General features: G+C 33.2%; 1 protein-coding gene across 2 annotated transcripts in view; it reads right to left on the bottom strand.

Annotated features, from left to right (window-relative positions):
• Nucleotides 1-18106, bottom strand: part of LOC118182861 (multidrug resistance-associated protein 1-like) — a 158332-nt gene that overhangs the window by 104655 nt on the left and 35571 nt on the right. Inside the window, exons 6-9 of one of the 2 annotated variants that reach the window (XM_085816624.1) lie at nucleotides 17923-17984; nucleotides 10045-10179; nucleotides 7156-7314; nucleotides 4219-4393 (exon numbers count right to left, since the gene is read on the bottom strand). In XM_085816624.1, coding sequence (XP_085672750.1) covers nucleotides 4219-4393; nucleotides 7156-7314; nucleotides 10045-10179; nucleotides 17923-17984 — 531 coding nt within the window. Of the gene's footprint in view, nucleotides 1-4218; nucleotides 4394-7155; nucleotides 7315-10044; nucleotides 10180-17922; nucleotides 17985-18106 lie in introns of those variants that run through there. The other variant, XM_085816625.1, reaches the window with a different exon arrangement.

Here is an 18106-nt window from a genome sequence, read left to right as displayed (position 1 = left end):
AAACATTGCAAACGGCATGTTATTCACGGCATATAGCGGAACCTGAAAGAGCTTTCATTTGTATTCAAGTTAATCATGTGAAAAGGTTTCTGGCGTAATTATGGTCGCATGACGGGAATTAACAGATTTTGAACGCAGAATGGTAGCTGGTGCTAGACGTATGGGATATTCCATTTCGAAAATCGTTAGCGAATCCAACATTCTGAGATGCACAGTGTCAAGACTGTGCAGAGAATACCTAGTTTCAGGCATAGCCTCCCATCATGGATATGGCAGTGGCCTGCATTTAATGACTGAGACCGCCGACGAGTAGAATTATCAGTGTTAACAGACAATCAACACTGTGTGAAATAACCGCAGAAATCAATTGGGACGTACGACGGAAGTGTCCAGCAGGTCAGTACGGAAAAATTTGGCTTTAATGGGCTACGGCAGCAGAAGATCGAGTCGAGTATCGTTACTAACAGAACGACATTCACCTGCAGCGCTTCTCGTCGGCTCGCGACAATATCGGTTGGACTCTAGACGACTGGAAAACCTTGGCTTGGTCAGATGAGTCACGATTTCAGTTGCTAAGAGCTGATGGTAGGGTTCGAGTGTGGCGCAGACCCCACGAAATCATGGACCCAAATTGTCAACAAGGAAAGTGCAAGCTGGTGGTGGCTGCATAAGGGTGTGGGCTGTTTTTCCAGGGCATGGTCTGGGTCCTCTGGTCCAACTGAACCGATCATTTACTGGAAATAGTTATGTTCATCTATTTGGAGACCAATCGCAACCACTCATAGACTTCATGTACCCAAACGACAGTGGATTTTTATGTATGACAGTGCTCCATGTCACCGGGCCACAACTGTTCGCGATTGGTTTGAAGAATACTCTGACAATTTCAGCTAATTATTTGACCACTTAGATCGCCCGACATGAATCCCATCGAATATTTATGGGACATAATCGAGAGGTCAGTTCGTGCACAAAATCCTGCACTGGCAAGACTTTCGCAATTATGGATTATATAGGAGGGAGCGCTGCTCAATATTTCTGCAGGAGACTTCCAACGACTTGTTGAGTCCATGTCACGTCGAGTTGCTGCACTTTGCCAAAAGGAAGTCCGATACGATATTAGGATACATTCCATGACTTTTGTTACCTCAGTGTATAAGCCGTTCTTTTAGTCCGTTATAACAATCGCCAGCTTCCAAGATATTGGATAAGTTGTAGAGACATTAGGTTATTTCGAAGCAGGAGACATGAAAAATGTGCAACGCCCTCACCGGGCTCGAACCACGGACCTCTTGAATACGCTTCGATTGTGCTGGCCATTACACATTACACCACGAAGGCATGGTAAAAAGGCGGAAGAAATATCTTATAAAGTCAGTGAGAGGGAACACAAAGGAAAATGAAAACTAGCCTGACGGATTATTTCTTTACCAAGTACTGCATTGTTATCATAAATATCTGTAGTTCCTGAAATAGAGTAGAGAGATTGTTTCGTGTAATACCTGCTTTCCAAGCAGCGTAGATAAAATACAATGTAAATGTCTGCATTTTCTTCTAGGTCTTTCTATAAAATTATAAATAAAATTAAGCAGGAATGTGCGCAGTATGAGATAAAATTCAGCTCATGTACCGCAGAAATTTAACTTTGCAGTAAAAGGCAGTACCAATGTTCTACAATATATAAACTAGATTTGTCCGCCATTCCTGGAAAAGGATCCATCAAGCTTATCGTCATATTAATCCTATTGCCATCGAACGTGTGTTATTGGAATAGCAGCATCAGCTAGCTTTGTGCATTGTTAAAAAGAAATATTTTAAACGTCTTGCAAACATACCTGTACATGGAATAGCGGTTCTCAACCTTTTTGTTTCACATACCCCGTAATGACACTTAATTATTTCCCGTACCCCTTAATGAGACAGTAATTATAAAGAATTTCTAACCCACTTAACCTTAAGAACCTATAATCCCCTATATTCAGTATTCTCGCATGTAGTGCTATTATTTTAATATCATAAAATTGATAGACTGTAATGAATAAAGTCAGATAAGTGTAAGTTATTCTTTTTCAGAGAATGTTAATTTTGAGGCTGTTTTAAATGCATTTTCATTGATAGGATCTGAAATCCAGTTGTCTATCTCTCCTCGTAAGTAATGTTTGAACGATTCTCGAAGGCTTGCTAAGTAGGCTCTTACGCGTTCTTTGACTCCTTTTCTAAACTGAAGATAATTTTTTTTGACAAGATTTGTAAACTGTTCCGAATATTTCGGTGCAAATGTTTTCTTTTAAAGATTCTCAGAATTGAGCATCTTGAACAAAGACTCAGTTTTTTTCAGGCGCTTTGAAAGCAGTTATGGAACTTCTCTGTAATCTTAAGCTCAGTTTATTTTTGAAAAAAAATATCGAATAGTTTTGCAAGTACTTGAAGCCATTTATCATTGTGAATTTCCAAGCTCATTTGAAACAGACGATATCGCAAAACTTGTTTAGCACAGACGCTAAATCGAAACTATTTGCGAGAAGCAGCTTCTATCCTGTACAAAGATCTACTTCTTCTTAAAACAAAGCTTCACGCTCAAACTTGTTTGCATACTGCAATTTAAAAAAGAGAGCCACATAACTGACTTGATTTATTCACCAAAAGCTAAAAATACAATAATCGTATACGATAGAGTGTAACATAATATGAAAGGAAATAGTTAGATGTGTTGCATGAGTAATCAAGTAAAATGACAAGTGTGGGCCGGACTAGCTACAACTTATTACATTGCTTTTAAACTCATTTCGGGTAGTAACATAGTAAGAGTCCTTTATGTTAATTAAACAGTTAGTTTATGTTTTGGATCTATACTGTCACTTCTCCCTTGCGCTTTCCTGCCAGAATGCAAAGTAGTTGGAGTGTATTTAAGGTTACAATTTGAGACAATGTAAAACAGAGAGTGTTCTGCCCCTCGCTGCCACGTTACTATTTTAGATAAGAGTTTTTGTCTTTCGCCTTCCATTACAATCGCCGATGTTTAAATTCTACATCTGCTAAGTATTGAGACAACTTCACGTTAAAGTGATTGTGTAGGCTTGGGCTATTAGTTTATTTAAGTTTAAATTTTGCTTTTTATTTATTATTACTTTAAGATGTCTAGCTATATGTGGTTGGCTGAGTTATGAGCAAAATTGTGAAATCTGTTCTTATTTAGTCTTAAGAAAGAGTCTTTTACACCTTCCTTACGTTTCAGTTGTTACATTAGAATTAGCGATAATTCACTGCCAGTTTATCTAAAATTGAGTTACAATGTATGATTGCAAAGAAAATATCTAAGCCTTACAACATTCACATCAGAATTAATCAAACTGATTTTAATTCTAATCAATGCTAAATTAAAATTTCTTCGATTTTATGAGCATTTATTATAATACTTTGATATTTTCTATCATCTCTGATAATTTTTCACGTACCCCTAGGGGTACACTGAAGATATGTATTAGATTTATATATAGCATTGCTCTAATATAGGTATTTTGACACAAATCGGACTTTTTGGTGTGTGGACCCCATAACACTTACGAAAATTTTGTGGGACCCCATAAGAGTTGCGCAAATCCGACACACGCGTGAGTGAAACCATCAGTTTCTGGACTTGCACTGTAATAAAGTATTGCAGTTTTAGGTCATTAGCTTAAAAAATTAAAGTAAAATGAACGTTTCTATTAAAAAAAATGCGTCGAAATGGTTTCGCTTTTTCTTTGTCTATAATGTCTTTTCTTTATCTATTTTCAGATACATTAGGGAAAAATATTTGGTAATTCTAAAATTATCATAATAAGTAAAAGAAATACCAAAATTGCTAAAGTTTTGGCGATCTCCTACTGCAGGTACCGCGACTCCAACTCGAGTCGCGACCCACAGTTTAAGAAACTCTAGTCTAAAGTATCTGGAAGAAAGGATCCGTCAGGCTTGTCGGCATACTGATCTTACTATCATCAGATTCTAGTTATTATATTGTTAAAGTGCTGCATCGATTGGATCTTTAAGCACTGTAAGGAAGAAGGGTATTTGATTTTAAAACATACCCAATATATATGGACTTAATGGAACAGTCTGCATTATTAATTGCTATATTGGCACGAATAAGAACCATTCTTTCTTTACTGATACAGATTTTTAAACAATCAAAAAAAGTTTCTTTCCGAAGAAATTCTAAAAACGTTAGGCACTTACTTTTCGGTAGACAGCAGCTTTGAGTCCTGACCGAGGTACAACAGAAGAAATCATTAAAAGGTTCAAGTCGTGGGCCAGAAAAAGGACAGATAGGACAGTTACCAAGAACAAGATAAGGCAGTAAATGTAACCATGCCAGGCAGGCTCATCACTATCCGTGAAAGTAATCAGCCATCTATATTAAAAGGAAGAATTGCTTAATTTGTAACCGTGTCATACAGCTATGAAAATTTAATTTTGTCTAAGATGTCAGCTTTTAAATATAAGAATGAAAGAAAATTTAATAGCTTAAAGCCTTTCTGTTAAAGAAAGTAAGAATCAGAGAATTCTTTAAAATTTTTGATAGCAAGAATATATTAATCATTACTACAGAGATACAACTTACGGGTCAGAAGATTGATCGGCTGCAGTCGAGCCATAATTCTTATCATTTAGAATTTATAGCCAAAAATACGAAAGTTTGATTTATTTTAATACGGCAAAGCACACGGGGGCTATCTGCTTGAGGGGAGGGATGTCTTCGTAGAGAACCATCTAAGGAAAACTGATTCGTAACCACGTTACATATGGGTAAAAACACGAAACCCCCATGCCACCAGTCCTGGAATCGAGCCCAGGTTTAATTACCAGTATTTAGTGACATTACCAAGTGATTGCAATCTAACCACAACTCTTTTGAGTAGCAAATCCCAGTTTACCGAATGAAAAGAAACTGCTGTTGAGTCACAATTTTCTTCATTATAAGGAACTTATTTGATTCTACAAAGTTTTAGGACTAATTTTGTAATAACTTCCAGCAAATCTACTAAACGATAATTGAATTATTCCGATGACATCACAAATTGCTTTTCCTAATATATCGCCTGCTTGTGGATAGAATTTTCTGTGCAGCTCATCGTTTGCTTTGATCCAGAGAATATCTGCTATCATGGATTCAAAAACGAGCAAAGAATAGGAAATTTTGCTCTAAAACCGATAAAATAGAAGACATTTGAGGTGTTAAAGCATACAAGGTTCAAGCCTTTGAATGATATCCAATGTTTTCTGTTGGTGCAGAAACTTTCATGATGAATGCGAAAGAGCTAATGATGACTAAGAATAGCCATCCTTTGCAATTCTGAAGGGATAAGAATGCTGCATATGTACGAAAATTGTTGCTGAAAAACCTTCATCTGTTTTTTCCTATAATGGCTGATAAGTAATATTTATTTGAAAAGATTTTGATAATAAAGCTGATGAGCAACATTCATTAGCCTTAAGCATTGACTGCAGAACAGAAAAAAGATCGAGTTTCTGCATGTCATGATTAGAGTTAACTGATAAGTATTAACTCTGATTTTTTTAAGCAAATTGTTACTGGAGATGAAATTTGATGTTTACTGATGGTAAACAACGGCAGTCATCTCCTTGGGATGAAGAAAGTTAACATGGCCACACAAATTTTGGTCTCAGAAATCTCGAGTAAAGATGATATATGTAACATTTTTAGATTGCAAAAGGAATTTTTCCTGTGGGACTGACAATGAACTCCATACTTTACAAAAACGTAAGGCGCAAGTTTCTGAAGGTAATTTAGCTCGTATGGCTTGAAAATATTCAGTCGAATAATCACTTATTTATTCTGTGCTACCATGCGTGTCAAGCAATGCCATTTTCGTCAAGTAAGTTTCTAGCAAAGAAAAGTGTCATAGTTTTTAACGCTATCTTTGTATTCGTCAGATTTGGCACCTGTATTCTCTTTCCTAAAGTAAAATCTCAATCTAGATCATTATTTTAATAGCACTAAAATTTTTTCAGGTATCCTTAACTGGAGATTTAAACAATATTCCGAAAGGTTTAGGTTTGTTTAGCAGCGGCATAGCATACGAGGGCTATCTGTCTATTAGAAGGCAATTGATCGTAGAAAACTTTATAAATGGAACTTGCTCGTATACACGTTACACATGGGAAAAACCACAAAAAGACCCATGCAGCGAGCCTGTTCGGCGGACCGAGCCATCAGTGTTTAACGAATTTGCTGCTCGGCCTCTGGTGGACCGTATTCCGAAAAAAAAATGTCTACGAAGGAATCAAGCAGCTGAATGAGAGTGTCAACAGTTGTATAGGTTTACAAGGATCATATACAGAAGCCTAAGAAGTAAGAATGTGGTTTTCTTCAAATTACGCTCCCATACGAATTTCTTCTTAAAACTGTGGAGACTCTATCCGTATCTCTTTAATTGAGAGAGTTCTTCATTATTTAATTTCAGTTTGCTTTTTATGCTTCCACTTTCTTACTTGCTCATCGTATTTTTATCGTATATAATTTATTTGTTATTCTTTATAATTTGTAATCGTATATAACTGACCATATTATTAACGATAACATTTATTCCATAATCTAAGTCAAGTTAGTTATTAAATAGTAAAATTTTTGATCCATGATAGTTAAATGTTCTAGACATTCCTAATATTTCCATGAAATGCGATAGACTTGGAAATAATGCGTTTAATAATAGCTTGGCAAGGTATCCGATACAAAAACATAAGAAAATTCCAATATGTTTTTGAAATTTTGCTGTGTAAGGGGCTCTTGAACGTTACCAAATTTTTAACTCCTCCGTCTTCGGCAAATTCCTCAGGGCATTCATTTTACTTTAAATGCATGAAAAATGCCTCATTACAACAAACTGCTCGAACTGTAATTTCAAAGATAATGTAAATTACAATTATAGCAATAAAGAATGCATCAAATGCTTTTCTTGATTACATTATACTTAAATAAGTAATGTAAGTAAATCTGACGATCATTCCAAAATACTGGATCCGTTTTTCATGTTTAAAATATTTTCCTTCCAGTTATTTGAAGCCACATACAAATAAAAACATAACAACATATATGATAAGTACTTAGTTTACTTTAAAGGGTTCATAATAATATGTATTATAAATACTTACTCTAATATAAGTGGAGGAACGAGGACGAATACGTCGTAAAGAAACTCTAAGAAAGCTGCTGCTAAGAACCATGGCCAAAGAGCTTTTGCGAGGGCAAAGAGAAGAGATGGTCCTCTTCCAAAAACGCCCACAGTTTTATTGCCTTCTGAACCACTTCGCCTATGGGTAGAAATGAAAAGATTCTACATAAGTATTTAAACTGGTTAAACATAACTATAAGACAAATAAAAATGGGTTTTAAACCAATATTTCCGGCTACGCGCTGCAAGCTGCAACAACAAGTAGTGGTATTGAAAAATAAAAACTTTAAACCCAAATGCATATTCAAACTAATATAATTTTTTTAAAAATTGTTTGCTTTAGCAATAAACCACTGTGGATGAATAAACTAGCCCAGCAATGAGATCAACAGTGCATAAATATTTAAGATGTGCAGAACATATTGCCACGAAATAATAAGTGTAAACAAAAGTGTAGTGGAAATTGGTGTTTCAAGAGAAGCAAATGAAGCAGCATTTGCCTCTTCATCTACGTCAGATCTGATAATGACACAAATATATCAAATATATATATATATATATATATATATATATATATGGTTTTTGATAGTTCTCGATAAAATTAATTTTTTTAAAGGAAGATTGTGTTACAAATGGCAGTAGAATAGATTATTGAATCGTGGTTAACTGAACAAAATCCTTTTCTTATTTCAGCCTGTATGGGTTTAATGGGACACAAATTGTTTTCTAGTTTATTAAAGTTTTGAATTTAATAATTTTGTTTCATTTATCGGTTTGAAAACAGGACGTTCCATTTACTTCTCTCGACGCATCAATCCCCTAATGGCGATGTGCCCACAGACGTAAATTCTTTATATTTTTTCATTCCTTATTATTTGCGCCATTTTTTATTTTTTGGCTGTACTGTTTGCACTTTTAAAGCATTTATGCACTATTGATCTCATTGCTGAATTAGTTTACCTATACACACTGACTTCTTGCTTAAACAAACAATTTTTGGATTTTATGTATTTAATGTTTTTACTTTGCTTATATCATCGGTTGAGCATCTCTTTTCTTGCTGACATATGCAGCCACAAAATACTTGGCGCTAAACCTGCGCCAGAACAACTATACTGGTATCTTTTAGATTTTTTAACGTATTTGAAAAAGAAAGTGCAGTTAGCTTTAGCAAATTATCAGTAGAAAAGGGAGAGAGAGATTGCAACATTTCCAGTATGAAAGTTTGGAGGTTTAGTTCAATTCATGTTAAGTTTTGAATCCCAAATTTGAAATCATTATTTGCTGAAACGTTATGTAACTATCTGCGTCATTAGAGTTATGAAAGAATTATGTCAAGTATGAAAGAATTTGTAAATGACGCAGCAGTTTAACATGATGAAGTTAAAATTTTTAGGACAGAAAGTGGAAATAACCAAATTAAAATAGAAAGGAGGGACTATTGTAAATTGAAGCTAGAAGTTTGGTTTGTATTTTTTTTCCTTACATATTTGCATATATCCCAAGTTTATATCTTGCCAATGACGTATTGACAAGTTCTGGGAAACTGTTTTTAATGTTTAATTTCAACATCCCTCTGTTAAGCTTTAGCTAACAAGTAACAAACTTGACAAATGATCTTAACAAACAGCGAGCTTCACAAGGATTTTCTGTTAAAATTTAAATTTTGTACCACTGAAATAGTCTTCTCAGAAATAATGGTAATTTTCCCACATGCAGTCTACCACTATATGAATTTGCACCATGTTTTTTAACGTGTTTAACATTTAACAAGGTGTGTACCTTGTTAATGTAAATGTATACCTTCTAGTATCCTATAAAATGATCTGCTATTCCACCTGAGCTGTCTCTATTGATAATCTATGCTGATAACCATATTAAAAGTTTAAAAATGTCCTTTTGTGCGAATGTGAAAATCTGAACTCTTTCAGATTTTTTTCCTCGGATTTCTGATTATTTGTTCACAGTTTCGATTGAAAATAGTAGATTTCATATCTGCTAATGCCTTTCACTGCTGTGTTAGGCTACAGATGTTTAAATATATATATATATTGATTTACAGGCTTGTCATTATTTCTAGAGCAGAGCTGGTCTGCAGGATTATAACATGCTCTGCAGAATGTATATATCAGTGGTAAACGTTTTATGATTGGAAGACAGTTCATAATATCTAATGAGTAAATCTCTTTACATCTTTTTTCTTCTGTGTATATTTTTTAATAATTCATAGTTTTTATTGTTTTTACAGTTTAATAAATAACTGTTAGAGACAGAGATATGTCTGGATAATTATTTCATATTTTTAAGATTACATATTAATTGTTATTTGCGGCAAGTCGCGTAAGATGTCTGTAATAAAGCTACAATGTTTAAGAAACAAAATTTTGTTTTAAAAAAGCATAAATTTGTTGCCAAGCCTAACGTGTAAATTCTTTCTAAAAAGAGTCGCAGATTATATCATATTATTAACTACAGTATTTGCACAGATTACATTTTAATCGATATAAAGTATTACCATTGTACTCAGCATCAAAATATGTCACAAAACGTACATAAAATTAATATATAATCCATTCTGTGATAAGGGAACAACATTTAAAAAGTTGGTCTCGTGGTTGAAACCAATATTTGAATGTTTTTTAATTCCTTATTCATAATTCTGTTAATCTGAAGAGAAACTGCCGTTAGGAAATCAAGCTTGCACGAGAACTAATAATTCATGTACATCTAAGTAAGCTGTTCGGCAAGAATAGACTGACTATATTATAGTGAATAAAAAAAATAATTAGCTGAAATGATAAGAATTCATGAATAGTTTTAGAACAGGATAATATTTATTGTAAACAAAAATATGTAAAAATATACTTACTTACTTCTTGCTATCGCATCTTCGAACATCCATGCAGCGTGAAAACGTTGATACACGTAAGTTGTTTTCATATCTGGGTTAATAAGGTCTACGTCATCAGTAGTGATTGTATTACGGAATCCATACCAGATTGTCCTTTAACAGAAGACAAAAGCGAATACCACAGAAAATAGTCGCAAGCACCATAAAAATAGAATTAATTCAGTTATATGCTGATTTTTTGTGTGTTTTAGTGTTACCATGTTTATTGTACCATGTTTATTCATCATTTTGTTATGTATTGCATCATGTTATATTGCAGACACCTAATTGAACCATCAATACCCAAATGAATAAAGTCCCAGAAGATTGATAATTGCGATATATTCTTGGACAGAGAATTGACTATATTAATTTTCCCATGCAGACATTGCAGAAAAAAAAGGGGCGGTGATAATTCTGTATCTCCCGTTTTACTGGGCCGATTGACGATATTTAACTTGCATTTATCTTGTCTCGAAAGCGCGATTTAGGATATATATATATATATATATATACAGTAGACTCTCGATTATCCGCGCCTGCCACACAAGTTTTTTTTTTTTTTTTTTTTTTTTTTTTTTTTTTTTTTTTACAAGCGTAAATCAAAGAAAATAAAAATGTTCACAAAACTGAACGAAACGTTAAATTTGCTAAACATCGTGCTTATTTATAACAAAAATATCCCAGGTCTTCTCGGAACCTTCCCCTCTGATGAGTAAGTGATTTCTTACTCACCTTTGCAGTGCCCGCTCCACCGCCCTCTCTCGTCTTAATCTTACTGACACGTCCACTTCCTCCCACTCGCCATTGTTAGTTTAAGCCTGATAGTGTTTGCGAACCGGTCGGAGTTAATTCTTATCTTTTATTGTGTTCAGTGCTTGTGCTTTTTGGTTTTGTGTTTTTCGTTACCGATTTAAAATGTCAGGAAAACGAAAGAAGGTTGTGTTGACGATTGCGCAAAAACTAGAATTAATTTTCAAAGTAGCAAACGGCGCTACAAGGCAGCAGATGGAATTGGATCGTGGAAACAACAATGCGTGACATTCTAAAGCAAAAAGACAAACTGGTGAACTTTGTATCAATGTCGGACAGTGCTTCCGCAATGAAAACGCGAAAAACTATGAAACCTTTGATGAGCTAGACACGGCATGGACAGAGTGGTTAGCTCAAGTTCGAAAAGAGGGTACTCCTGTGAATGGTCCTATCATTGCAGCGAAGGCAAAAACCTTTTTTGAGTTGTTAGGCCTAAATGGAAATTTTGATGCGTCGTTTGGCTGGTTGACTCGTTTTAAGCAGCGACATGGAATTCGAGAAATTGGACTTCATAGGGAGAAACTTAGTGGTGACCAACAAGCAGCCGACGATTTCCACCATGAATTTGAAGACAAGTCGACGGACTGCTGAGCTATTTGGAAGAACAAGACGACGCGGAATTGGCCGAGAAACTTATGCTACGAAAAATGCCATCTCGGATCAAGAGAAAATGCTTCCAAAGCAAGAAGCAAACACAAATGACTGATTTCTTCTAAAATGTGTAGTTTTACAGTTATGCTTTTGTAATTACATAATACATTACAGTATTAAAACAGTACATATGTTTTAATTTTTCTGTGTATCCTTGACGCCTCTCGTAAGTACAAAGCACTTTTCTGTTTTCATTAACAGATTGCATTTTAGGTTAGTTGTGAGTGATATACTAAAATATTAAGCGTTAGTTAAATATTTCCTGCTGTTTGTTTTACTTTTCATTGTACATAAAACGATTTTTCAAAGTTGGAATGACTGTTTTCTCTTTTGCTATACCCGTTTTTAGCTTTTTTCGGGTTATCCGCGATTTTTGTTATCCGCGGCGGCCGTGCCACCCAATTCCGCGGATAATCGGGAGTGTACTGTATAGCATTGTTGTAACATGGGAATTCTGACGCAAAATAAGACTTTTTTGAAATGACGTATCGATTTTTTTTTTCCCACATTTTGATTCTTCGACTCAAATTATACCACAGTGCGAGGTTTTGTAAAAATCACAGGAGTAATTTAAAAAAAAAAATAGCTCCCAAAATTTTAGCTCCTTAGTATTAACTGAATTGGTTATATATTTATAAATATCTCATTTTTTTTAACTTCCTGTTGTTGTTATTGTTGTTTATGCTCACTTGTGTGACATAATGGGAAGAAAATACCTTATAAAACCATTAAAAATACGCAAATATAGAGATAGTGATAAGAGTAATAGACATGAAAGTGTCAAAGTAGAAATAGATGTGATAAGAGTAAAAAGTTGCTTATGTCTTCAGAAAGTTACGCATGAGCTCGAACAAAAATAATAATTGGTCATGCCTCAATATAGCAACTGATAATAAAACAAAAATGAAATTGAAACCAATTTTATGTTGATATCGTTATCTTTAAACAGCTTCTAAATTACTTGAATATTTCGCAATATTACTGATACATCATTTTATGAATGCATAGTTAAAAAAGGATCCTGAAAAGATAATTATTAATTTCTTATCAGAAATAAAATATAATAACTATTACTCAGAACCTAGTGTAAATTCGATGTCTCAGCAGAAAGGATACTGTCAAGGGCCAAACTAGTTGTATTAATCACACACAGCCAAATCAGAAGCTACAATGGGGGATGGTAAACCTGTGGATTTATCCGATGCTGGAAAAGCAAATTGTTGTGTCACAAAAATTGATGTTAGCAAATGTTACATTGCATGGAATATACAGAATTTCAGTTATTGTCGCCAAGCCAGTGGCGAGAGCATGCAAAGTTGCATTTTCTCAGATGGTGAACCTAGCGGTTTGAAATTCCTTTTGAATCTCTATCCCAGAGGTACTAAAACAACAACGGATAATGTGGTGATCAGCCTCAAACTCCTGTCGGATAACAACAACGTTCGTGCCCTCGTGAAGTATGGCTGTTTCATCTATAAGGATAATAAATCCTACTATATGCGCGTGGGAGAGAAAGTTATGATTCCGGGATCGTACACTCAGGATATTATCCTTGTAAATCGCGATGAACTTTTCAAGAGAAAAAACGAGCTATTTCCAGATGATAAGATTTTTTTTATCTGTGCCTTGCAATTAGGATTCAAAGAAGAAATGGGAGGTAACGTCAGAAGTCAGCTTTAAAGTGTGACAATTTTTCAATCAAATAAGATAAGATATTTAAATTTGTTTAATAATAATTGAACTTGTTTAATAATAACGTAATAATTGTTTAGTAGAAGGTCAATAGATTGGGTTATTATTTTTTCTAAGATGAAGAAATGCCTGGATAACAAACTCTTAATAGCTCAAGATCCTTTTTTTAATATATAAATCTTTGCTAAACAAATGTGTTTGCTTTTATCTGTGGTAATAAACTATTGTAAAACAACTATGCATCCAATGAATTATATCTTCTAATTTTGAGTCAATCTTGCTTCATTTAATTTAATTTTATTTCATCTGTATATGTGTCATTATAATTAATGGAAGAATTTTATGCGTAGTAAGTTAAATAAAAGTTAAATTCATTTCATATTTGTATTTTTTAGTTAACATTTATTCATTTTGATAATAGCTTAATTACTGAATAGGTTTTTTAAATTTTATCACCACTTGCTCTATTATTGGTAATTTATTTCTGAATAGAAAATAAATTTTAAAAAAGAAAGAGAAAACAGTAAACATAATAATGGTACATGTTTTCTGTACTTTCAATGCCTGCTCTTTGATAGTATTTAAGTTTTTTAAATGAATGGTTAAATGCAATATAATGATCACTAACTGGAAAGTTATTCGCTGAAATTTTTATTGCATCTATATAAAAAAAGTATTAATGTTGTATATGCAAAGTTATGAAATGAGGAATGAAAGACTGAAAAAAGTCTTAAAACTCTAACTCTTGGATTAATTTCAAACAAGAACATTCAATATTTCGTTAGTTTGCAGAGTTTCTCACTTCGAAATTCTATGTTGGAAGTGAAGAATCTAAGAACTGATAAGCGAATAATCGCTTGAGTTCGGTGACAAGAAACAACAAGATAGAAGGGTAACTAACCCTTTATTATTCCAATAAGATTTAACAAAACTCAAGACAAAACAAAGCCCGCACTTGGACTTGAACTTAAAAGACTAAGGATTAAACTGAAACTAAGATTAACTAAAGAAGTATAGCCGAAGCTATCAAGGTTCAAATCGAGTTGGCCCCTTAACTTATTTGACTACGAAGCTTAGCAAGGGCCTGAGTACGGCCGAGCGTAATAACAGCTTTGAAAGAGAGAGTGGCCAAAAAGGCAGACGCGCGTAAATCAGAAACTCTGATTCTCTCTGACTCAGTAAGTAACTTCGTGGTTTAAATACCGCTCCTCCTCATTAAATATTCAGCAAGATTCCAAAACTACGTTCTGGCCGGAAGTAGTAAGTTGGAGTTAAGAATTTGACAGGAAAGGAACTTTAACTTAAAATTTAACTGTTAATAAAATTAACATAATCCTTACAAGTTAATAGCACTTTTTCAGCGAAGTTGTCCTAAGAAAGAGAAAGCTCATCTTTATCTTTTGAAATGCACTGAGCATTTTCATCTGAAATTTCAAATAAAGTTTCAATTTTGCAAATATTAAAGTCCAGGTTCCCATGCGTCTCTTTTATTTATTATACCGTTGTTTACTTTAGTTGTAGGAAAACCAAATTTATTTTAAAAAATATATTTAAAAGTAAAAACTAAAGCATTTCGAGTTCTAAAAAATTTTAGGGATAATTTTAAAATTTAGAACTAAATCTTTTATTACTTTTAAATGGAAATTTATTTAATTTTATTTAGTCTTCAATGCATAAATGTCGCAGCTAATCAGGATGTTCTATTATTAGTTCATTTGTTTTGGACTTTAAATGAACACAAAATACGCGAACAGACTTGAGTTTTGAAAATTACAGTTGCTGAAACATTTTTTTAAAAGCTTGTTAATGGGTTTGTATGAAAATGTAAATTTTTTCATTTACCTTCGGCGCATTGAATAATTTAGAATTAGGCAAACTGAATTAAAATTTATATATGCTTTCCTGTCGCTTTGTAAGTTTGCAGTTTTATTACTTCAAGACAGTGGGGGTGGCTATAAAACGCAGAATTATTTGCTACAATGCAAAATAATTTTTTTTGGAAAAAAAATAATAATAATAATTTGTATAAAAAGCGTATTTTTAAAAACTCTGTTATACCTTATGAAAAGGGTGTTAGATCGTAAATTATCCATGTAGATGGTAAGATAATTAGTAAATATTTATGAAAATTAAAAGTTTTTGCATAAATATGAAATGAATATAAATAAGTTATACCTGACGCTGTTAAACATCCTGTACATAAGAAATGCACCTTTCACACACACAGAGAAACGAGTCGAAAGCGCGACTTAGAATATATATTAGATTTATATCTAGCGCTGTTCTAACGTAGGTATTCTTTTTTTTTTTTTCCCTCAAAAGACATACCTATTTTTTCCATATTTCGAATCTACTACTCAAATTATGCAAAAGGCCAAGTTTTGTAAAAATCGCACGAGTAGATTTTAAAAAATTATCTCTGAAAATTTAAGCTCTTAGATGTTAATTGAATTGCCATATTTTTATTAATATCTCTTTGTTTTATTAAACTTACTTGATTACTTTCTTGAGAATTCAAATTTAGGTCCAATCCAAATAAATTTCGCGGCTATTTTCTAACTTGCTTTTAAAATTTGTATTTTTTTAGTAATATTTATAAATGTTTTTGAAAGGAATTATTTTATTATAACCTATAAAACTTTTGCCATCATCTTAAAGTAGATGTATATATATCTAAGCTTACATGAAAAAACTTACATCTGTTTATTCAAAATTTCCCAAGATATATGTGAACTTATTTATTGGTGCGTTTTGCAATTTGGCATATTTGTTACAAACGATAATAACGCCAAATGTGATTTACGCGCTTTATCAAAATTATTTGAAAGAATGAACGATGCACCTTTTTCTCTGCTCGTGCACAATGAAAGGGAAAGAAAAATAGGTTATCATAAAGTAAGAATTTCACCAAGTGAATTATTCTTGGAAATTGAAAAAAAGTGAGCTAAGGTAAATTTTTAAATTTCTCTCTAAAATTTCTCACCAAATTTTACAAAATTTAATATTTACGCATAATTTGAGGCGCAGAATCGGTATATGGGAAAAATTCAGCATGTCATTTCAAAAAAAGGTCCAATTTTTTGTCAAAATACCTATGCTAGAACAATACTATATATAAATCCAATTTATATCCTAAATTGCGTTTTCGACACATAAAAAACGCAGGTTAAATTTTGTCAATTGGCCCAGTAGAACAGGAAATATAGAACTGTCATAGACGAATTTTGAAAAACCCATTTTGAGTAAAACGAAAATTATTTTGAGTATAGAAAAAAGCCATGCATTCAACAACAATGGTTTGGTTGTTGGGTTATCTGAATATGGCGAAGCACACGAGGGTTCTCTTCCTGAGGGAAGGGATGCTTTCGTAGAGGTCTTCCTCCGTTCAGCAGTATTTGAATCCCGGACAGAACTACCAATATTCAGCAACTTTACCGTTCAACCGCTGGATGGCCAAAAACAATGGTCCAAAACTACGTAACTTTAATGAAATTTAATCAAATCCTTACTTACAAAAGTGAGTACTCAATATACATTTCACTTCGTTTTTACAGTAAATACAGACGGATATTTATACTTGTATGTCATTTTATAAGGGTGTTCAACTGGTTTATTCCGGCAGTAATATTCTGCTTTTAATATAATTTCAGTTTTGTAGGATCAATCAACTACAGATGCACTTCTGTAAAATGTGACGATATTTTTGAAGCAATAGCAAAAAATCTACGCCACGATTCAAAGTTCTTATTAGTAATTCAATTTTAACAAAACCAATTTAGTCAAGCCATTATAATTCGTCTCCCAGCCCATTTATGTCATAGTTTTATTCTGAGTAATTCTTGAACTTATAATTTTTCTAAAAGAAAAGAACAAGAGATTTTACGAGAAGAATATAAAACTATTCAGAAGACGTTGAAAACTGGTCAACGAAATTATGACAAATGATGACCTAAATCCATGTATATTCAAACGCTTCTTTAGTACGTGTTTGTTTGCTTAGGTTATTATTGCTTATATACTCGAAAATACGCTAAAAACCCGGCTACCGAATTTTGAAACCCGGGAAGGAGGGTACGGATTGTCGGAACTGGTGGTACAGAATAGTTTTTTATTTCATGTTTCACTTTTATTTTAAAAAAATAAAGAGTAAATACTTTCATTTCCAAGAATAGTGATTAAAAACTTTGAAGAAAAAGAAAAAACAATCGTTAAAAATGCTTTTGAAGACAAGATTAGAAAGTTAAAAGCTTTTCATAAAAACCAAGCAAAGTTAAAAATAATTATAGTAGAATGTAATGCATTAAGAAAGTCTTGTTCTTTAAAAACACATTTGGCATTAATGTAGGGAACTGGAACACATTTTACCATTGACTACTGTAGAGATATTAGGTTAATTGGAAAAGCAGGAGAGATTAGCAACCGCCTTCGCCGGGAATCGAACCACAGACCTCTGGAATACCGACCCAGTGTGCAGAAACACCACACGACGAAGACACGCTAAGAAAGCGGAAGAAATACCTTATACTATGACCACCGTTAGACGTCAGCAAGAGCCTTCATTACTTTAACAATTTGATCAAAGTTTGTGTGAGCTTATTAGATTTTTTATATCGGATATATTCCTTAATAACTATATTTTTTGGAAATATTTTGACCTAATTATGAACATAGTATACTTTAAAAGTGCCAAAGAAGATTTACCTGTTTAACCATGAAAACAGAAGCCTCGATAGTATGGGCTGATGTTCCATGATGTATTCGTCCTGAAATTAAAAAAAAATATATATGGATATAAAACGAAAGCATATTTATTTATGCTTTTTTTTGGTTAAATTGTTAAAGAATTCTGAATGACCATACCGAACTCTCAAATAACATCTGTAGA

This window comes from Stegodyphus dumicola, chromosome 5 (assembly GCF_044657685.1).
Source record: "Stegodyphus dumicola isolate Sdum_Otavi_A_Nest chromosome 5, ASM4465768v1".
NCBI lineage: Eukaryota > Metazoa > Arthropoda > Arachnida > Araneae > Eresidae > Stegodyphus > Stegodyphus dumicola.
This window is presented reverse-complemented; position numbering and strand designations above follow the sequence as displayed.